Source organism: Urocitellus parryii, chromosome 1 (assembly GCF_045843805.1).
Source record: "Urocitellus parryii isolate mUroPar1 chromosome 1, mUroPar1.hap1, whole genome shotgun sequence".
Lineage (NCBI taxonomy): Eukaryota > Metazoa > Chordata > Mammalia > Rodentia > Sciuridae > Urocitellus > Urocitellus parryii.
Window position 1 is genome coordinate 233,811,414 of NC_135531.1, and position 22,908 is coordinate 233,834,321.

The 22,908-nt window shown below is 33.1% G+C and overlaps 1 protein-coding gene across 1 annotated transcript in view; it reads right to left on the reverse strand.

The window, feature by feature from the left end:
* Pde1a (phosphodiesterase 1A) overlaps window positions 1-22,908 on the reverse strand; it is a 242,213-nt gene that overhangs the window by 37,625 nt on the left and 181,680 nt on the right. Inside the window, exons 8-11 of the mRNA XM_026392032.2 lie at window positions 21,487-21,587; window positions 12,871-12,996; window positions 9,615-9,716; window positions 9,390-9,510 (exon numbers count right to left, since the gene is read on the reverse strand). Coding sequence (XP_026247817.1) covers window positions 9,390-9,510; window positions 9,615-9,716; window positions 12,871-12,996; window positions 21,487-21,587 — 450 coding nt within the window. The remainder of the gene's footprint in view (window positions 1-9,389; window positions 9,511-9,614; window positions 9,717-12,870; window positions 12,997-21,486; window positions 21,588-22,908) is intronic.

Genomic DNA, 22,908 nt, shown 5'->3' on the forward strand with positions numbered 1-22,908 from the left:
ATACAGGTGGACATTCTGATAGCTGGAGTGAAGAGTTAGTGTCCTATTTTCTTCTAGTACCCTACATCTAATTTAGAATATCAAATTTCCACTGCTAAAGCTCATTAAATGCTGAAGTACATTAATTATTCAATTTATTTATAAATATTTCAAAGTGTTATTTATTCTTTGGGATGAATAAAGGCCATGAATACAAAGTTGGTAGGGGGTCCTATAGCCAGACTATGAAGGAACTAGAAACCCAACAGGACAAGTGGGTACTTCCAAGGGTAAAGTGAAAAATATTTAAAGGAAAAGTTATATTCTTTGTGTATATTTGATCAACTTTGTAGTTTTCTTTATTCCATCCCTTGATAAAGAATATATACTTTTCATCAGGATAAAATCAGGGGGTCAAAGCAATAGGTATTAAACCAAACAACAATTTATATTTTACTTGGAGTTTATGTTTTCATTTAAGGATAATGCCTCCATAAAGCCAAAAATACACGTTTTAATATCTTAATATGTTTCTGGTGTGCACATGGTTGCAGAAGCACTAAACTCAAGTAATGAACTGGTGCACTCAGTGCTGCCCCTGGGTCCAGCACTGTGTTCTGGGCGATAAACCTGCAGGTGAGGAGGTGGCAAGGTGGCCCCCATCAAACTAGGAACACTGACGTGCACAGTCTAGTGCTTATACCTGTCTCCACAATTTCCCTGGAGATTGCTGAGGTTTTTTTCTTTGAAAGGTGATGACAAAGAGCTAGTAATTGTTTTTATGCTTTCTTAACAGTGTAAAAGGCTCTGACAGCTGAACAAGGTGTCAAATCCAGTGACTGAAGAGCACTTCCCCCCATGCATTTCTCTGAAGCCAAAACAATTTCTATAGTTTTAAATAAATGAAGAAGATAATTGAGGGTGAAATACAGAAATCTTGAGAAACTTCATGCATTGCAATCTAAGTTTTAGTGACAAAAAAGATATCAACAACAAATATTCAAGAAGTCCCTAGCACAGGCTTTGCAAAGGGTAGAATCTGAGAGAACACTAGTTCAAGCAAATTTAATTGGTCGCTACAGGAGGATGATGCTCTGATTTAGCCCCCTTTGAAGAGCTTATCTAATTACCTTCCCTCACTCCTTCTAAAAATGGATCCTTCTACGTTCTCAGAAAGCCACCAAAACTGTTAAAATGTTTAATGATTATAGCAACAAACATACTCACTTTCAGTAAAATTTATGATTTGGAATAACTGCATTTTTGTGAGTATTATAAATATTTATAGAACATTATAACTCCCTGTATACCTGATGTTTATAGCACTTTCATGCTTCTTGAAACTAGCATATTTGATTTTTACATTTTAAGTTATTATCCTGGCTCATAGCTACAGTTCTTTACACTTATGCAATACTGAAGGTTGTATCTATACAAAATCAGATCATTGACCAAGAATGGACTGATTACTTTTTTATTACTAGGAAATACCATTTATTTTGAAATAACACACTTCATATTCTAGAAACATTGAACAAAATTAAGGGGCTTAACTGTACGTAATTTAGGGTAAATCACAATCTTGACCTTTCCTTCCAAATAATATAATTTTCACATCATTTTTCTCCTTGTCTAACAAGGAAGCATTTATTTATAAATTTGTTTTGCACTAATATAGATTTCCCCTCATGTGTCACAAAATAACTAGTTGAAGAATGAAACACTTCATTTAGTTATGTGGAACTAAGTATAAAATACAAACACAATTTCATGAAAGTGACTATTTTTTAAAAATGTGTTTTTATTATGTCAATCTAGATGTGTAAAGAGAAAAAGGATCAAAATCCATCTGCTTGTACTGGGGGTTATTCTTTGGCATCTCCCTTCCTCTTGTTGGTCTTAGTTCAAATGCACCATTATAGCAGAGGGTGGAGGCAACTGTGTGGATCCGTTGAACACTCAGAGGGGGTGCTCTGTATTTATGAACATCACAGGCTTCTTGTGAACATGCTTTGGCAATGAGGGCCTCTTTGCCTTACTACCAGTTGCTTAATCAAGAATCAGAAATAAGTGTTTCTCAGGTCTATAATTCTGAAAACAATCCTGATTTCCTCTAGCTAACTTCCATTGACTTTAGAGGGAAAATCTGAAGAAGTTGCACCATGAATAGGGGTAATATTGATGGGATTTATAAAGGTGATGTAAATAGCTTGGTCTACACTGGCTTGTCCTTCAGAAACACACGGTTTTAAAAGTTCTTCATGTCTACGGAAGCCCAACTTAGAAAAATCAGCTGGGTAGATCGTCATGATCATGTTTAATTTTGTTCAAAATCTACTGAAGGAATTCCAAGTCTAATGCTTTATTCAGCAGAGTGAAAGAAAATACTTACTAGCTACTTTTTAAGTCTTGTGATTATGCTGTAAATCAAAATTCTGTTATTTGATAGTTACCTAAAGCTGAGCTTTAAGGGATTTGGGCAAAGGATACCTAAAAGTTCAACTTTAAGTAACTATCAAATAACAAAATACTTCATAATTGATGTTTTCTAGTAACTTTACCTTGGAAAAATGTAAAACTTAAAACTGAGTTAGAGAATAACAAATACTACCAATTCTTCATATCCATGTTGTGGTTTTTAGTGTATGATGCTCACTTAGATGCCTTGTATCACTGTGCTTTTCACAGTCATCCTGAGTGGGAGGCAGAATGAGTTTAAGTAAGAAGATACACAAGGGTAAAAAGGTGATGATTCCTCCACATCACTGCTGCAAAGAGGGAAAGCTAGACCTTACACTTGAGCTTTTCTCCAATTATCCCTCTATTTTGCATTATTAGTTTGACTAATACACACAAAAAATATAAAATATTTTCTTTAACAAGGGTCTAGGGATATATATCAATATATATCTATATATCTCTATCTCTATCTATCTATCTATCTATCTATCTATCTATCTATCTGTCTGTCTATATGTATATATTCAGTGGTAAAGTACTGGCCTAGAATGCTTGAAGCTCTGGGTTCAATTTTCAGCACCATGAAAACAAAGCAAAAAGCAAGAAACACAAAATATTATAATCTGCAGCTAAGGATTGTGATGATTTTTGGACAGATGTACTTTGATGGGCCTCAAAACTCTAGCACTGCCAGTGCCTCAGAAGACATGGTATTTAAATTCTTAGTGTATTTTGAAAGAATGAAGAAATACCATTTAAAATTACATCATTAAAATGCTTTTTTCACTGTTCAAAATGAGAAACCCTAGTTACCTTGACTAGACACATAGCAAGAAGGTGTCTATCAATGCTGTGGATTTGACAAAGTGGTCGCTTCACAGATGGTTATGTGAGAATGAGCAAAAAAAAAAAAATGCATGCCAGAATCATTGCAGTCCTGCCCATCAGTATAGAAACACAAATTCAGCTTAATAGTATAAGTCAAATACATTCAGAGAAATGCAAATGCCAAGGAAGTGGAACCATACCTATACTCAACTCCAAAAGGCTAAAGTACATAGTATGGCTAAGAATAAGTAAGGGCACTATGAGATTTATTTGGTTGAATGCAAGAAAACTTTTTACCTATTGGAGTTATTATCATATGGTAATGTAAGTGTCTTAGAGATGAACTGGTTTTGCTTGAAAAACATATTTGTTAACACTACAAATTCATGTTGACCTTTAACTCCACATTTTCCTATTTTGCTGCATGTGTTTCTGAAGGGGATTTGAAAGTCATTCAATTTCAAAAATGCAGAAAGTGAGAAATGATATTTCAATAAAAGATTCCACTATTCAGCTGGATGTAGTAGCACATGCTTGTCATCCTACCTTCTTGGAAGGCTGAGACAAGAGGATGGCAAGTTCAAGACAAGCCTAGGCAATTTAGTGAGATCTTGTATCAAAATTAAAAATAAAAAAGGCTTGGGTAACGTAGTGGTAGAGTGCCTCTGGGTTGAATCCCCAATAAAGAAGAAAAGAAGATGGCTGGGGGGAGAGGGGAGACTTCATTTTTTAAAGATCAAGTCCTAAATCAGTTATGATGAATTGGTTGATTTTCATTTTGGAAGAGATAAGGCTATGTTAGTAGAGATGGTTTGATGTTATAATCGTCCATATTAACATGAATGTGTTCCTCAGCGTTGCGTTATAAGTGTTTTACCTTAAGTGTTAAGGTCATTCAGGCAAGGACTGCCCATTTCTGAACATTTTGGGGATTCATGAGTGCCTGTCATTGCCCACCAATGTCCTGTTAAAAAAACAAGCCCCCCCCCAAAAAAAATTGACACCTCCTTACTCTAGTAACACCATGTGAAAAATGCAGATAATAGCATTCCAAGTGTCACAATGCTCTACCTATTCCAAGATTTAACCTTTATGTTGGGTGTGATTTAATCTCTAATAGACATCTGAGTCACAGGGTACTATGCACAGGGAATGACATAGGAGCTGAATAGCCCTATGGAGCAATTCTCTCTACCCCTAAATTCAGATGTCAATAATCACTGCTGTCTGAAATCTTCATTATTGCTATTAGTTACCTGTAACATTCAAGAACAGGGTGGTGAACTTAAAAAACATCTCAACTCAATTTCATTGAATTCATTACTCTGATTACTCTGTCAGGTATTGTTTGTTTGGCAATCAGTAAAACAAAGGATGATGCAGTCATGGTATTATTGGAATTTTTTTAGGACTTTAAAAAATTAAGTAATTGATGAGGAACTTTTATTATGATAGACTTTTTTAAATTGAGAAAAACTCTATGTGCAAATCTGAATTGTATAATTGTATAAACACCCTGTGTAACACTCAATCAAGATACAGAGCATTTCCATTACCTTCAGAAAGTTCCCTTAACCTCTCCCAGGGAATCCTACCCCATGTAGATACCCACTATTCTGATTTCTATAACCATAGGTTAACTGCCATTTTTGAACTTCACATAAATGATATTAAGGTTTATTACTGTTTGTTATCATTAGTCTTTTTTTTATTGTTGCATGATAATCCATTGTATGGCTATACTATAATTTATTTAATTCATTTGTATTTCTGATGGACATTTGGATTGTTTCTAGCATTGGGCTTTTATAAATAACACTGCTTTTATTACTCCTCTGTAATAAAAGTGAACAAAGATGCTAATTCATCTGGATTATACACAACAGGGGTGGAAATGCTGGGACATAAGCAATGTTAAGTCTAACTTTAGTAGATGTTACAAATCAATAGTTTTCCATGGTGACTGCAATGATTTATACTCCCACCAGTGATATGTGACACTTCCATTTTTACCACATTATTGATAACATAAAATAAAACTCCAGTTGTTCCAGTGTAGATGTAATATCTCATTGTGGTTTTCATTTGAAATTCCCCAATAAGTAAAGACAATAAGCATACTTGTCTGTACATTTTATCCACAAGTATATTTTCTTGTATGAAGTATCTGTTCAAATTGCCATGATTTTCCTTTTTATTATTGATTTGTTAGAGTTTTTATGTAGACTCAACACAAGTTCCTGGAAAGCTGCTTACAGTTCAAATATTTTCTCTATGGTCTATCTTTTCATAATGGTATTTTTAGAAGAGCAGAAATATTAAATTCTGCTTTGGTCTGCTTGACCATTTTTCTCTTTGGATAATACCTTGTGTGGCTTTTCTAAAATCATTGGCCTTCCCCCTAGATTCGAGAGATATTTTCCTGCATTTTTCTCCAAGAGTTTATAGTTCTGGGTTCTGTTCTGTGTTAACACATGGTCCATCTTGATTTATTATTTGTGTAAGGTGTAGGTAGAAGACAAGTTTCCTTCTATCCCACACTTTTATAACTGTTGTTCCATTTCCATTTGTGAAAAGACTTCCTTTCCTCACTAGTTGTTTTGCTGCCTTTGTAGAAAATCACATATGTATGGTTCTACTTCTGGAATCACTCTTCTATTTGATTGATGTATTTCCCTATCCTTATGCCAATAATACACTGTTTTGATCACTGTAGCTGTTTACTAAGTTATGTAATAAGGAAGCATGAGTTCTCCAACTTTCTTAGTCTCTTTCAAAATTGTTTTGGTTATTTCCATCTAGATTTTAGGGTCAACTTTTCAGTTTCTACTAAGAAGCCTGTTTCAATTTTTTAATAAGGATTATACTAAATATATTAATCAGTTCTGGAAGAACTGACATCTTAGCAATATTGAGACTTTCAATCCATTAATGTGGAAACACTCTCCATTTATATAGGTCTTTAAAGTTTTTCTCTCAACAATATTTTGTGGTTTTCTTCATAGGGGTTTTACATGCATTTAATTAAATGTATTCTCAAGTATTTTATTATCTTATTCTCTCATAATATTGCTTTTTAAATTTCATTTTCAACTTGCTACTCTCATTTACTACAACTGATCCTACAATTCTGATAAACTCATTTGTTAATTCCAGGGGCTTTTGTAAATTTCTTAAAGTGTTTCATGCAGATGCTCATGTTTCTGCAAATTTTGCTTATTTTCAATCCAATCTATTTATTTTATTTTAGCACCTTATTGCACTAGCTAGAACTTCAAATGCAATATTGAATAGAAGTGTTTGGAGTAGATATCTTGATCTTAGTATAAAAATGTTCAATATCTCACCAGGAAGTGTTACATTAAGGTTTCCTATTTCTTATTTGCTGGGAGTTTTTATAATTAATGTTTGTTGAATTTTGTCAAAGGCATCCTGTGCCTTTAAGAATGATGTAATTGTTTTTCCTTTTTTCTTTTAAGATGGTGAATCATTTTAACTGATTTTTGAATATTCAACTTACTCAAGTCATGATATGTGCTCACTTACTACGTTGCTGAATTGTATTTGTTAATATTTTAAGGACTTTTCTATCTAGTTTCATGACATGATTGGGGGTGTAATTTTCTTTATTTGAAATCTTTTTCAGGTTTTCTTAGGGGTTATGCTGCCAATTTTCCCTTTTTTCTCTGTCATGAAAAAAATTGTGTAAGACAGGCCTTATTTCTCCCTGAAATGTTTGATAATTTACCATTTTTTACCTGAATTGAGTACTACTAATGGAAATCAGAATTAAGAATTAAAGACATCTGAGCCTGGGGTTTTATTCATGGGAAGAGTTACATTATAAATTCAATTTTTAAAGATAGATAAATGAATATTCAGATTATAATTTTTCTTATGTCTGTTTTAGTAATTTATATCTTTCAAAGAATTTGACAATTTTATCTATGTTGTCAATTTTATTGGCATAGATTGTGCATAATATTTCTTATCTTTTTGACATATGTAAGATATATAGTAATATTCCCTCTTCCTTTATAATTTTTTTCTCTTTTTGAAACTACAACTAATTTTATTACTTCTTCAGAAAAATCAACACTTACCTTTATAATTCTTGTTATTATTATTTTTCTTTGGTCTATTTTATTGATTTTTGCTTTTATATTTATTATCTCCTTCCATCAATTTATTTTGGTTTAATTTTCTTAAGTTTTTCTAGCTTCACAAAGTATCTTTTTTTCTAATACAGAAAGCATTTAATGGTTTAAAATTTCCTCTATTCACTGTTTTAGTTTCATTCAACAACTTTTCCTTTTTTGTTTTCATGACCATTCAATTTTAAATATTTAAAATTTTCTTATCAACCTGACCAAAATCATTTTATCTCTTCATGTTTTCATCTCTAATATAAGAGAGATAGTTTTAAGCTCTCTAAGGTCTCTTTAGATTTACCATTTTCTGATTACTGATTGGTTGAGTGTACAAAAATTATAATTTTTAATTGACTATAGCAGGCAATTGCCTTTTAGGATGTGGTGTATTTTAACATTTATTCTATTTTTTATGTGCATAAAATATTAAAATATTTTTCTCAAGTTGTTTTTAATATAAAAATATTTGAATTTGGTGTGGTCACTCAGTAATTTTATCTAGGACTATTCAGTGCTATTTCAAATAAAACATAGCTATCAACAATGGGAGACAGAAAACATTCATTCAAGTATAGCAATATATTCGGTGTTTATATCTTCAGAATAAATATTCAATCGATGAATAAACATTCTAAGTAAAGAACTATGCTGAGAATAAAATAATTTGAAAATACAGAAATAAAAGAGCTTTTCTAAACAGAGCTATGGTATCATAAAGAATATAACAACTGGTCTTCATTTCTGGTTTCTGGAACAGAGCTTCAAAAACCTATGGAGTTTACTGAATGACAGGTGACTCTTTGTTGTGTTCATGAAGACAACTCATGATGGGCCCTGTCCTTAGCTTCAGGATGGGGGCTGATCACCAAAGAGAGCAAGCAAATGATTAAGGAGTTGGAACTTTGGGTCAGTCTGACCTTCTGGTGGGGGAAGGGGCACATGGACAATGATTTAATCAATCATGCTATATAATGAAACCCTGATTAATATTCTGGTTACTGAAACTCAGTGGAGCTTCCTGATAAGTGAACACACTGATAAGACAAGAGGATGGCACAATTTAATCCATCTGTCGACTACATGTATGCTCCATGACTGGGACACTCCCAGACCTTTCCCTAAACACTACTTTATTTGACTATTATTGAGTTGTATCCTGTAATTTTAAGATTAGCTCTTTTCTTCAGTCCATGAGCTATTCTAACGAATTATCAAATATAAAATGGGTTGCAAGAGACACTGAACTTAGAACTGGCTGGTCAGAAGAGCTGGTGTCCTACAGCCCCACTTGTGGCTAGCATCTGAAGTAGACCAGTCTTGTAGAAGACTGAGCCTTTAACTTGTAGGATTTGAGGTTGACTTTGAGTGGTTAGCATCACATTGTATTTTATGTGCTAAAGGGGGCATGCAGGAATGATGGACAGAAAAGAGACATGTAAATGTAAAATGTAAATACTTGTAGCAGAGAATACCAGCCATCCTCTATCTCCAGCCTTCTCACATAATAATATTTTTTGTTGTTTTAGTTAGGCATGTGTTCACACAGCTAAAAACTGTATTTCTCTGCCTCTGCTGCAGCTAGGCACATATGACTAAATTCTAGCCAACAAGATGTATAAAGAAGTGGTATATATCCTCCCTTTGTCCTTCCATTAAGAAAGCTGTTTGCTCTCTGTCCTGGCACTTCTCTCTTAACAGCAGATTCCAATTATAATCTGTTTGTTTCTTTCCTTCCCAAGCCTGGCACCTGAGATCTAAGACTTGACTCTCTTTAAAAGATGTATTATACTACACAGGATTATTTAGCATACTTATCTAAAAGATTAATAAATTCTTTGAATATCCACAAGAATGTGTTATGCCAATTGATGATACTTAGTCACAAGCTCTGGATTCTGTAGAGAAGGTGTATGAAAAAAAATGCACAGTCACTATTTCCAAAATTATTTGCAAAGAGTATGAAAGAGGCACCTGCAGGAAAAATTCCTCCATTAGGGCCATGGTCCACTTGTAATGCAGCTTCCAGGATTTGGCTGGGTGACTGATGTCTGCTGCATGGAGAATCAGGGACATGGTTTTGGCTCTGTCAATTCTGTCAAAGAAAGGACATGCTCAAATTATCAGAACAAAGCAACCATTAATCTTTTCTGAGTCCAAGTTCATGGTACTTTAATGTGACAAAAGAAAATAACCTACCCTTCGGGCTGCTGCAAACTGCTTCTTATATTTTTAATTTGCTGGAAGTGACCTGACATGTCGGTGGATAAAACCATTTCGATCACTAAGTTCCGAAGATCCCTGCAGAGGCATCAAAAGAATAATAGTTTCAATTGGCCATTTATTGGTCTTGTATAGAACCTTTCCATAAGTATTACTATTTATATATTTGCCTAGTGGATATGAGCACAAAAGTTGCTGCTCTTTAAATATAAAAGTGCTCACAAAGGTTCAACATTATTTTTGCCCATTGATTCTCAGGGATTTAAGAAGTTAGTAGCAGAATGATGTATGAATAATAGTGTGATATGCCTCTCCTTCTCAACTCACAGTCTTCTTCACAACTTATAATTTCTAAAGTCTTATTTTTCTATCCAAAAGAACCTTTGGCTATTTTAATGAGACACTAATTTAAATATAATTTTTGAATGCTTTAGAAGTAAAACATGTAGCTCAGTGGGGCTTGAGACCATTCTAAATCCAAACTGATAGTTCAATATGTTAGGGAAGAGATGGGGAGAGAGGGGCATGGATTCTCAAGACACTCTCTGTTGCTTCCTTGTTTAGCATCTTTTTAAAATTACTACTATTAATAAAAGCAATATTATTTATCCATATTTATTCAGTCCATGTTGCAATTGCTTTGAAGGTAGATTAAGACATTTAATCCTCATACATTTGAGGGAGTGTCAATATTTTCCATTGGAAGAGCCTGAGCCATTTGTTTAGGCTGATAAAGGATGCAACCTGGTTCTCACTCCAAAGCTGGCACCTGGACCACTGCCTGACTACTGTGCCAACTTCCCATCAGAAGAACTCCAAAGAGGTCAAGATGTGAAAGTAAGTCAAAATTCTGTTTAAGATTTTGGAACCTGATTTTCCATAATGTAGAGCAGTCGGCACTATTGAAATGTTCAGCCAAGATGGTGACCAATACAGTGACCATATCACAAAGCCTGTTCATGAAAAACTCATTCTCACAGTAAGTGGGGAATGAGCCACTCCCGCAAAGTCTTGCATAATCCACAATTCTTTGTTTGCTCTGTAGAGTTAGGTAAAAAGTCACTTATACAGAAAACCATATTTTGTTTGCACTCTTTGGTGTGGCCAGCAGAGTAGGTTAAATCAAGGTGTGGAGTAAATCTGAATTATGATCTTGCATCAGAGATATTTTAACTACAGATGTTATTGTTGGATGATGTATTTTCAAAAGCAACCACATATTGGATTTGTTTTAAATTGTGGGTACTCCATTCAATCAGATTTTCAGAGGTAGAAATAAATATTCTGCTATTATTTATAATATTGAACAGCTTGCTTAGAATACTGAAATACGAAGGGAAAATAATCTATTGAAGGTAGATTCTAAAACTATTCTCAGTTACATTTTTTTTCTCTGATTTTGTGACAAGATCATATTAGAATAGCAACTGAACAAAATATTTATATTCACTAAGAAAAATAAGACTAAAAAATTTTGTGAAATGTATAGAACCTAATAATGTATTGTGCTTTGCAGATAAGTGATCAGTAAATGCCTAGTATTATGTCAATAAACCAGGCAAAAGAATACATCAGGGAAATATTTCTTAATTTATGAATTTTTGCCCCAAATTTAAATTAATGTGATTGTACCTTACTAAAATTACCTTAAGAAATAAATAGACATTTAGAGCAAAAAATCTATAGGTCTTTAAGAAGATATCCATATTTTAATTCTCAGGGAAATGTTATCAAGGTTATGGAAGAAAAATCAATCTTGGGGTTTTTTGGAAAGTATTTAATCTATTAAATTCTATAGTCCATATGATACACATACTATTTGTTAACAATAACTTTGTAAAACATTTAATTAGCATGAGTCTGAGAAGTTGTTGACAAGAAATTTACCAGATATTATCACAATAAACTATCAGAATAAATTATTGAAGATGGTAAAGAACAAAATATAGAAAATAAAATCACACTGAAAGAACAAAAGAGTCAAACTTTGAGGGAAAGGAGATTAACTCAAAGGGGTAATAAGAATAAAATTTATTATCAATATTACCTTTGAGAATGAAAACCACTGAGGAAAACTAACACACTACCTGTAATTAATCTCTCTCTCAGATCTTAGGAAACTGGTTTGCCTGCTTCTCTTTGCCCAGCTGTTCTCCACATAACCCAGCTGTAGTCACTTTAAAATTCTTGTACAGTTAAATCCTGACCTTCCTAGGCTGGAGTCCTCTTAGGCTAGTTTCTTACAGAATAGAATGAAAAGCCCGAATGGGATACCCAAACACTGTTCCTCTTTTCCCACCTTATGGAATTTTCTACAACTGCAAATGGAGCCCATGTTTCTGGAATTGACCTAGAAAATACAGAAAGCTTTGGAAATTTGAAAATGTAGCTTTAGGAGACTAGGGCTCATTTGAAACCCTAAATTTAACTTTTCCGCTTTGCTTTTGTTTAAAGTCCATTCTTAATGGCAGGCATGACACCTTTTTTTTTTTATTTACATTTTTCTTTAATTTGTTGTAAGAGCAAAAGTAAAAACCAAAATCCTTTGATACTTACCTTTGAGTGGGAGCCTTCTGCCATCCATTTATTATCTTTTAATAAGATCTTTATTATGGATAAACATGGGCTTTTAAAAATATATAAACATAATATAAAATGAGGAACATATATTAAAAAGATTTTATGTTGATCTGAAATTTCTGTTTAACTTTTAAAAATTCATTGGCTAAATCTGACAATCCAAAATCAAGCAAAGGGAAGATAACAACCAAAGGATAAAAAGATAGAAAGGTTATGTGGAGTAGTAGGGTTGGATTTATTATTTTTCTCTGCGCGGAATCTAGTGTCACTATATCATGTATATAGAAAGAATGAATATGATGCTAACATATTTAATTTATGTAAGACCAGCTATTAGCACAAATTGAGCAGAGCTCCATTGAAGTGCACAATTATGCATCTTAAAGTATTTATTGTGTGATGTGTAGTCTTACATATGTGTATGGATAAAGAATTGATCTGGAAATATTTCAGATCCATCAAACAGAGCCTGACTCCTGAACAAAGTCCTCCAGGTACAAATCCTTCTCAGAGTCGTCCAGTCAACAGTAACTGAGTTTGTAATATGAGGAAGGCATTGATTTTTAGAGGTTTTTTTTTTTTTTCACTTTAAACCACATAATTTACCCTTTTTCTGAAATTAAATTCCCTTTAGGTTTCCTTTGAAACTCACCTCCAGTCATCTTTAGATAAGTTTATCAAGATATTCATTTCCTCCTCTTGCATAAGTCGATAAGCAGCACTCACATGGTGATTCTCGAGGACAGAACGATCATTATATAAAATGGCAACATCTGACCTAAAGATAAAAAGAAAATGCCCAGGAAAGGATTTATTTATACTTCATGGATGTCTAATAAAAAATACTCAAGTTTCAAGTCATCTCACCAGTAAACATCTTATAATTGAACACATAAAATTATAGAAATATTGTTTCCATTTTTTAAAACTGTACTGTTTTAAAATTAAATATAAAAATGAATTATATATATATATATTTTTTAAAGCAGATTTAGGTTCATGGAAAATTGCAGAAGTTACAAAGATTTCTCACATACTTTCTGCCTTCACAGATATATAACCTTCCCCATTATCAATATCACCCAATTGGGGAACTTGCACTGACACATCATCACATCATCAGTATCATCACAGTTTATCTTGTGTGTGATTCATTCCTAATTTCCTAAATTTTTTTGGTTTAAAGAAAGGTATGATGACTCATATCTACCATTTTAGTATCATATAGAGTTGTTTCATTGCCCTAAAACCCATCTGTATTCCACCTATCATCCTTCTCTGCTCCCAACCCCTGGAAAACACTCATTTCTTTACTGTCTCTGTAGGTTTGCCTTTTCCAAAATGTTACAAAGTTTGAATCATATAGTACATTGTCTGGTTAGATTAGTTCCTTTCACTACTAATATGCGTATATGTTTCCTCCATTTCTTTTTAGAGGGTGAAAGCTCTTCTCTTTTAAGCTTCAAATCATGTTCATTTTCCTGAGATACCACATTTATTTAGCTAATCACCTACTGAGGGAAAACTTGGTTGTGTCCAAGATTTGGCAATTTGAATAAAATTGCTATAAACATCTGTGTTCAGGGTTTGGTGTGGAATTCAGTTTTCAACTTTTTAGATAAATTCCAAGGAGTGTTAACTCCTGGATCCTTTGGCAAGTGTAGGTTCAGTTTTGTAAGAAACTGTCAAACTGTCTTCCAAAATGGCTGCACCATTTTGTGTCCCACCAGCAATGAGTAAAAGTTCCTGTGGTTCCACCACTTCACCAGCATTTGATGTTTTCAGTGTTTTGGATTTGCCTCAGTCTAACAGGTATATAGTGGTATCTCATTGTTGTTTCAATTTGCATTTCTTGAAGGTATATGATGGGGAGCATCTTTTAAATGCTTATTTGTTGTTGATCTTTTCCAAGATGTCTGATAAAATCTTTGGCTCATGTTTTAATCAAGTTATTTATATTCTTATTGTTGAGTTTTAAATATTTGTATGTTTTGGATAATAGTCCTTCATTAAATATATCTTTTGCAAATATTTTCTCCCAGCCTCTGGCTTGTCTTTTTATTCTCTTAACAGTATCCGACAGACCATGAGTTTTTACTTTTAATGAAGTCCAACATTATTAGTTCTCCCATGAATTGTGCCTTTGGTATTGTATTTAAAGTCATTACTAAATCCAAGTTCATCTAGATTTGCTGCTACGTTATCTTGCAGGAATTTTATTGTTCTATGTTTACATTTAGGACTATGATCCTTTCTAAGTTAACCTTTGTAAAGGGTAGAAAGTCTGTATCTTAGTACATTTTGTGCTACAATAAGAGAATGCTTGAGAATGAGTAATTATTAAAGAAAACAAATTTATTTTTCATAGCCAAGAAGTTCAAGATGAAGGTGTTGTTACCTGGTGAATATGTTCTTGCTGCATTATCACATGGTAGAAGGCATCACATGGTGGAAGACCAAAACAGCCCAGACAGCAACCTTAGGTCTTTTATCTTCATAAAGATAAAAAACCTTATGACCTAATATTTCCCATTAGGCTTCACATCCCCAGATGGTTGCACTGAGGATTAAGTTTCCAACACATGAATTCTATGGGACACATTTAGACCATAACAGTCAATGTCTGCCTTTGTCTATGCCTATGTCTACATATGTATCTGTATCTGAATCTATATATTTGCACACAAATGTCTAGTTTCCCTAGCACCATTTGTTGAAAAGGTTATCTCTTCTCCATTGTACTGTCCTTATTAAATTTTCATGGGTGCATTTTGGGGCTTTATATTCTATTCCATTTGTCTATTTGTCTATCCATTTGTCTATTTGTCTATTCTATCACTAGTACCATACTGTCTTGATTACTGCAGTTTTGTAGAAAGTCTTGACATAAGGTGGTGTCAATCCTCCAACTTTGTTCCCCTTTATTATTATGTTGGATATTCGGAATCTTTTTCTTCTACCTTACAAACTTCAGTATCACTTTGAAAATATCCACACAATAACTTCCTGAGATTTTAATTGGGATTGCATTGAATCTATAGATCAAGTTGGGAAGAAAGCATATTTTTAAGTCTCTCCATCCATGAACATTGATTATCTCTCCATTTATTTTTTTTCATCAGAGTTTTAGAATTTTCTTTATGTAGAACTTCTATGTACTCTGAGAGATTTAAAACTACTACTTCAATTTGGGGATGCTAATACAGATGCTATTATGCTTTTCAATTTCAAATTCCACTTGTTCATTGCTGGCATACAAGTAAACAACTGACTCAGAATGGATCACGATCTATTAACATTGTGTCCTGAAACCCCACTATAATCCCTTTTAATTCCAGGGTTGTTTTTTGTTGTTGTCATTTTGTGATTGTGGTTCTTTCAGATTTTCTACATAGCCAATCATATCATCAGCAAACAGAGATAGTTATTTCTTTCTTTCCAATCAGTATACCCTTTTCCCCTTTTCTTGTCTTATTGATTTAGTCAGGACTTACAGGATGATGTTAAAAGTCAGTGATGAAAAGGATCCAGTCTGTCTTGATGCTGATCTTAGTAGGATAGTTTCAAGTTTCTTATCATTAAGTATGATGTTAGCTGTAGGTTTTTCATGGGTGGTCTTTTTTCCTAATTTATTTGTTTACATTTTAAGTTGACCAGTAAAAATTGTATATGTTTATAATTTAGAACATCATGTTTTGAAGTCAGTATACATTGTGGAATGGGTGGATGGAATTAATTACCATTCTACATTACCTTAAATATAATTTTGTGGTGAAAATATTTAAAATCTAAATCTACTCTCTTAGAAATTTCCAAGAATACAATACATTGTTATGAACTATAACTGTAATGTTATGCATTATACAGTAGATCTCTGGAGGGGCTGGTGATGTAGCTCTGTGGTAAAGCACTTGCTTAGCATGCACAGGCCCTGGGTTCAATCTCTAGCACCACAATAACTAAGTAAATAAATTAATAAATAAGTAAATATATAAAATAGACCATTTGAGCATATTCCTCCTCTCTGACTAAATTTTATATCCTTTTAACAACATCTATGTAACTGGTTAACTCATCCCTTGGTAACCACTTTAGGAAATATTCTTTATCAAGTTGAGGAAATTTCCCTCTATTCCTAGTTTACTGAGTTTTAATCATAAATGAGTGTTGGATTTTGTCGAAAATACTTTTCCTGAATCTATTGAAGTGATCATGTGATTTTTCTTTTTTGGTTCTTGATATAATGAAAACATTAATTGAATTTTCAGTGTTGACAGGCTTGAGTACCTTGGATTCATTCCCATTTGGTCATGTTTCTTATTTTCTTTTTAATTACCATAGTTTAAATAAATTTATACCTTTTACCTTTAAATTTATAATCCAATAACCTATGAGATAATCTAAATCTGCCACAAGAAAAAAATTACCTCACATTCTCAGTCAGAGAGTGGTTAAGTCCTTTGTATCTGAATGATTATCACCCTCATTTCTTTGAACTAAAAGTACTTTGGGTAGGTAGTGGTGATCTGTGTGAAAATCATTTGTTTTATTTGTGAATCTAGTTTTTTCTCCCTTACTATGTTGTGATTAAACCTGAATATTATGGATTCTTTTACTTTGAATTAAGAAGAAAAATCATTTTTCATCAAAACTTGAAGTGTACTCCACCAATTCATAATAGAAACATATTATTTTCAAAATGATGAATTCATCAAGGAAAGTTTTTAATTTTTTTGCCTGCCTATATTTCCATATAACTTGATCATCAAATAAACTACTTTAAGTTACACTAATCAATTGGTTGTTCTAGCATAAAGCATAAAATATTCCAAGCATTCTGGGTTCTATATAATGTAGCCTTTGGTTCTCCATCCTCTGCCCTCCTAGATTGCTACATCACCTACAGGTATGCAATGCACACAGAATCACTATGTTCAGTATTTTAAAATGATAACTCATTCATTTAAGTTGACACAGTGGAAGTAGACAGCAAAAATATTTGAAGAAAATCAAGTTAAGCCCTATAGCAACTTTGCTTCCATTTCCCCTAACACCCAGTCCCTTGCATGCTTCTCGTTTCTGCTTGAAACACTTGTTGTCCAGTGAAAAATGCCTTACTCAAGACAGACCATTTCAGGCTTTTTTGATGGGTGGAGTCCTAGTTATAGTCTAACCTTTCCCCTGCCACTGTCCTAAAAAGACAAAATCAAAAAATATCTAAAATTACCAGCAAAATAAAACAAAAAGGTGGGTTGCTATGCAAGGTGATATGTATGTTAAGTTACTTCATAATAGTGACTATTTCACTATCCATATGTATTACATAAATATTGCTGTATATCTTATATATACACAATAATATTTATTTCTTAAAGAATAAAGAACTACATAAATTCAGTATGTGCTGCTAACAATCTATTCAAGATCTGTGTCTAACAGTCTTCCATATAAACAAAGCTTCATTACTAATCCCACATAAAAGAAGCGTCCTCTCAGGCAATAGAATGATTTCTCTTTCTGTTTCTAACACTATAATAAAGGTGATGCCGCATATATATTGAGCTTATAGCACATATCTTCAACATAGACTTCTTTTAGTAATCTTAGTTAAGGCTGAAAAAATCCCTTACTGATAATCATAACAATAAAGAGCAAGCAACTAGGAAAGCATACATGTAACCTGGTTGAAGAGGTCCTTAAGTAGATCTCGACTGAGTAAAATACCATGGGCATTTCCAGTAAAATACCATGAGTATTTCCTGAGATCATAGGAAAAAGTGATTTTCCAATGATTTCATTTGTGTCTCATGGACCCAAATGCAGCTATAGCAACCTTGTCAGGGTTATGGTTTAATATGGCTCAAAGCATCACATGTCTCTCCCATTCAGAAATAAGGAAAGATACTGGTTTTGAACCAGATTTAATTGTAAAAAGTGTGCAAGATTTTGTCTCATAAATTCAACAAGAATGCTGAGAATACAACATGGTCTTAATATTTGAGATGGTCTTTAGCTGTTAAGAAAAGAACAAGACTATAAGCAACATTCAGTATCCATGGTAACATGTAGCTCCACATTTTCTGTTCATGAAGAGGAAATTATTTCCATTTATTTACACTTTCAAGGATTTCATGCATTATACTATCTGTATTGAACTCAAATCTCACCTGGCTTGATGTTTTAAATTACTTTTCAGTTATCTTGTCTTATATGGTAAATGAACTTCAATATTAGGAAAACATTCTAAATCCAAGCAAAATGAATACTATAAAATACAATAGAATTTTTGCTAAGAGTGACATATGACCTTATACATCCTTTGACAAAGTGTGAAGGCAATAGCAACAGTGAAAAAGCACATTATATTGCTTGTTGCATTTTGTTCATTACAACATTTTTTACTCATGAAATTTTCAAGTACATATAATCTATTAAATAATTGGCCCTGTTAGACAATTTATTTTTAAAAAGTAAGTAAAATATAAGGCTCCCCCCATTTTATGCAGTTTCTTAATATAAAATTGGAAAAGATTGATTCTTCTTCTTCCCTTCCTCCTCCTGCCCCTCCTTGTCTTCATCTTCCTCCATTCTCCTTTTCCTCCCCTTTCTTTTCCTCCACAGTCCAAAGCAGGAGATAATCAGGACTTTTCATCCAGTTACAGCTACCTGGGGAGACCTAGCACTGTGGCTAGGAAAAGCCATTGCCTTCACTTTTCAAAATAGAAGACAAGAAGTACTCATTGGTAAAATCACTTGATCCCTTCTCAAGACCCTAAAAACTACTGTCCTGTATAGAGCTGAGCTCAGTAATGATCTATCTACTTTACTTGAAATTCTCCTTGTTAAGGATTCCATGAATGTAGAGACTTGGATAAGCAAAAACAATATGTATAATCTTCTCTCTCTTTGATGATTAACATTATACTTTGCAAATATACATAGATCAGTAACTTTCCTACTGTACAACCAGATTCCAAAGTTTTCCTTTTCCTTTCATTCTATGTCATTCTGGGGAATTTGAATTTTCTCTATTCCAGGAGTGCGACAGAATGCCTTCCTCAATACGTCCCTGTTTGAATTTCAGTCCTTTCTCTGTCTCCATCCATAGGCCATGGAATACAAACACCTCTCATTACAGGCTATAAAAGATTAGATCTACCATGTATCTTTCTCTGGCTGTGAGAGAAGATTGTGTCCGTAACTGGATTGAGAGTGTGTCACTCTTCTCAGCTTCATATCCTGGCACTGTTGTCCCCTGACTGGGTGCATTTGGATAGGATACTGTACCACTAGAAATCTTTGACTTTTCTTCTTATATTGTGAGGCTTAGACTAGGTGATCTAAAACATGAATCTCAATCACCTTAGGTACTTTTAAATTCTAAAATGTCTAATATCTTAATGAGCTATTTCTATATATATTCTCCACATCAAAACAATAACACTTCATATCCAGAAAATCAGTTGCTAAAAATATTTCTGTTAAAACCCCAAATGAACCAACCACATAAAAACTTGCACATATATGCTTAAAGCAGCTTTATTCTGAGGTTCAGAATTTGGAAATAACCAAGATTTATTTCAGTGGATGAATAGATAAACTGTGATACCTCCATACAATGGAATATTACTCAATGATGAAAATAATGGGTCATGAAACCATTAGACAACACGAAGGAACCTTCAACATATATTGTTAAATGAAAGAAACCTCAACTACATGACACAGTGGAAAAAGAGATACTGTACAGAACACTATCTAGAAAACTAATACAACATTATAAAGATCAGTGGCTTTCAGAGACAAAAGGTGAGCAAAGGAGGAATGAATACTGAAGCACAGGGGACTTTTAGGGCAGTGAAACCAGTAGGATACTACAAAGGTAGCCACATGGCGTTACATATTTTTCAAAACTCACAGAATCTATAAAAAGGAAGTCAGAACCCCAATCAAACTATGGACTTTAGGTAATCCTAATGTATCAATATCAGTTCATCAATTGTAACAAATGTACCACACTGATGCCCTAATGTTAATAACAGGGGGAAGCTGTAGGGGAGTATATGGGAACTCTGCTTTCTGCTGAATTTTTCTATAAACCCATAACTTCTCTAAGATATAAAGTCATTAAAATGAAACAAATAAACAAAAAGTAACCAAATTTACTTTTCCCTTGATGAGAACATAGTTCTATGATGGCTCTAGAGACTTATCAGTTTCTTAGCTTACACTTCCTTGTTAGGCATCTTTGACTAGTGGAAGATTTGGGAAGAATCAGAATACCACATATATAAAGTGAATTGGTCCTGATGGGTCCTGGACTACTTTCTAACTTGTAGGCACTAAGGTGCCTAACTTAAAAGAGCTTAGGGTATCTCTTCTTATAGACTGAATTGTGTTTTCCTCTACATTTGAATGTTAAAGTCCTAAACCTGGACGGGACTATATTTGGAGATTGAGCCTTCAAGGATGTAATTCAAGTTAAAAGGAGTAGGTAATATAAAGGTGCTAACAAAATAAAATATGACTAATATCCTTATGAGAAAAGAAAGAGATACCAAGGAATACTTTTAATTAAAAAAAGATCAGATGAGGACACAGCAAGAAGGTAGGTGTCTGCAAGTCCTCTGTTTCCTTTGAAAGATAGGACTTAGAAGAAACTAAACCTGTTGACATTTGTCCTTGGACTCCCAGCCTCTAAAACTGTGAGGAAATAAACCCACATTGTTTAAACCATTCAGTCTGTCATATTTCGTCATGGCAACTCTAGCAGACTAATACTCATCTCTAGTATTTTGATTCAAATAACATCCATTGTAACTATTATTAAATAATTTAATTTTTCAATTATTTTATATTTAGACTCAACACTGGCCTGGAAAAGGAATTTCTTTCTTCTCTGAATGTTTTCAGAAGTGCAAATTACTACTTTCAAGTACATAATTACACCAAACCAATACCTTAAACAATATGTCACAGATTTGTCTCAGTGAATAGACGTATAACGGTTTACAGTATAAGTTTTGGGAAGAGAGAAATTTTCTTACATATTTTAAGTTGTTAAATATGTCATAAAATATACATGAGATTCTTGAACTATAGTAGTTGTTTTATTTTAATGGCCATAGCTTAAGAAATTTTGGTAAAATCCATTATACCTATTCTTTTTAGAATCTTTATTTTTAACAAATTCTTTTAAAAATCAATAATACACAGAAAGTAAATTTTAAATTTTAACTTATAAAAGTTAATACTTTATCGAACTTACCTTGTCTGAATATGAAAGTTGTTTGTGGTCCCTGTATGCTCGTAATCATGAATGGCAGCAGCAAAAACCATCGCTAAAATTTCCAGTTCAGTGAGCCAGTGCTAGTAAGTTAAAGAAAAGTTTCATCATATTTATAAAGAAGAAGCCATCTTTTCGTTGTGTGAAAAAAATTTTCAGTGCATACAGTACATGAATCATATAAAATTATATTACATTTCTTTTAAATGAATTGTTCTTCCATTTTTCCCTCCATTTACTGTGTATAATGAACCCTTCATGAGATCAATGATTGTTTCATGGCTTATAAGTTCAAACCTTAAAACTCAAAATATAATTGTCTTTGCTAACTGGAAAAAAGTAGTATTCTATGATTTAAAAGACTGACTGGACTTTGATTTCACAGCTTTACCAGTTTAGGTATTTATGAAATCAATTACAGACTAGTGATTTTTTTTCAAATATACCTTTAATTCCAGTTGGGAATCATTAACTAAAAACAAACAAATAAACAAATAAAACAAAAATATGAGGAACAGATTTTTCGTTGTTTACCACTAGAGAAAATGCCCACAAAGGTGCATGTACAAGCATCATCTTCTATAACAAAAGTCTTCATAGAGCTGACATGCACAAACAGGATCCTGAGTAGACACCATCTGGCATCTGAGATGCCATATTTCAAATATCGATACCCAAGGTTATGGCCACTAATTAAACTGGAATGGCCACGTAAGAACAATGGAGGTGTGAATACAGTCAAAACTAGAGGAGCATGAAGCAATGTTTCTAGACTTACACATGAAGCCAACAACTAGCAAGCTTTGCTTCAGCAAGATCTAAACAGCAGATAACAAAGTTCAAGTGATATTCAGGGAATCAGGCAGCTAGTTAACAAGATTAAAGGACATCTGGTTAGGAAAGAAAGTATAAAGACCATGATAAAAGAAATATTTTATTTCTCTCTTAACTCGACATTATGCCCTAAATGTTTGTGTACTGATCCCAAAATCATATGTTGAAATTCTAACCCCCAGGGAGATGTTAGTAGGCGGTAGGGATTTTGAGAGCTAATTTAGGTCAAAGGAATAAAGCCCTCATGATTAAAATTAGTATGTTTATAAAAGAGCCCTCAGAGACCACCATCAGACTAGTGATTTTTACCATATAGTTTATACATAATTAAAGTTTATTTTAAAAGACTCCATTATAATAAAAAGGTCCATCTAAAAGCTGAAGATATTTACTTTGCTCATGAGAGAAACTGAACTTCATTTTTATATTTAAAGATTTAGAAGAGTTTATAAGAATTTACCAAATTTTCTATACATAACACATACATGACTGTGTAATAAAACTTAATAGCAATAAAGGAAAGAAAATTGCTCTCACTTAAAATCCAGGATTGATCTTTCTGTTACAGAC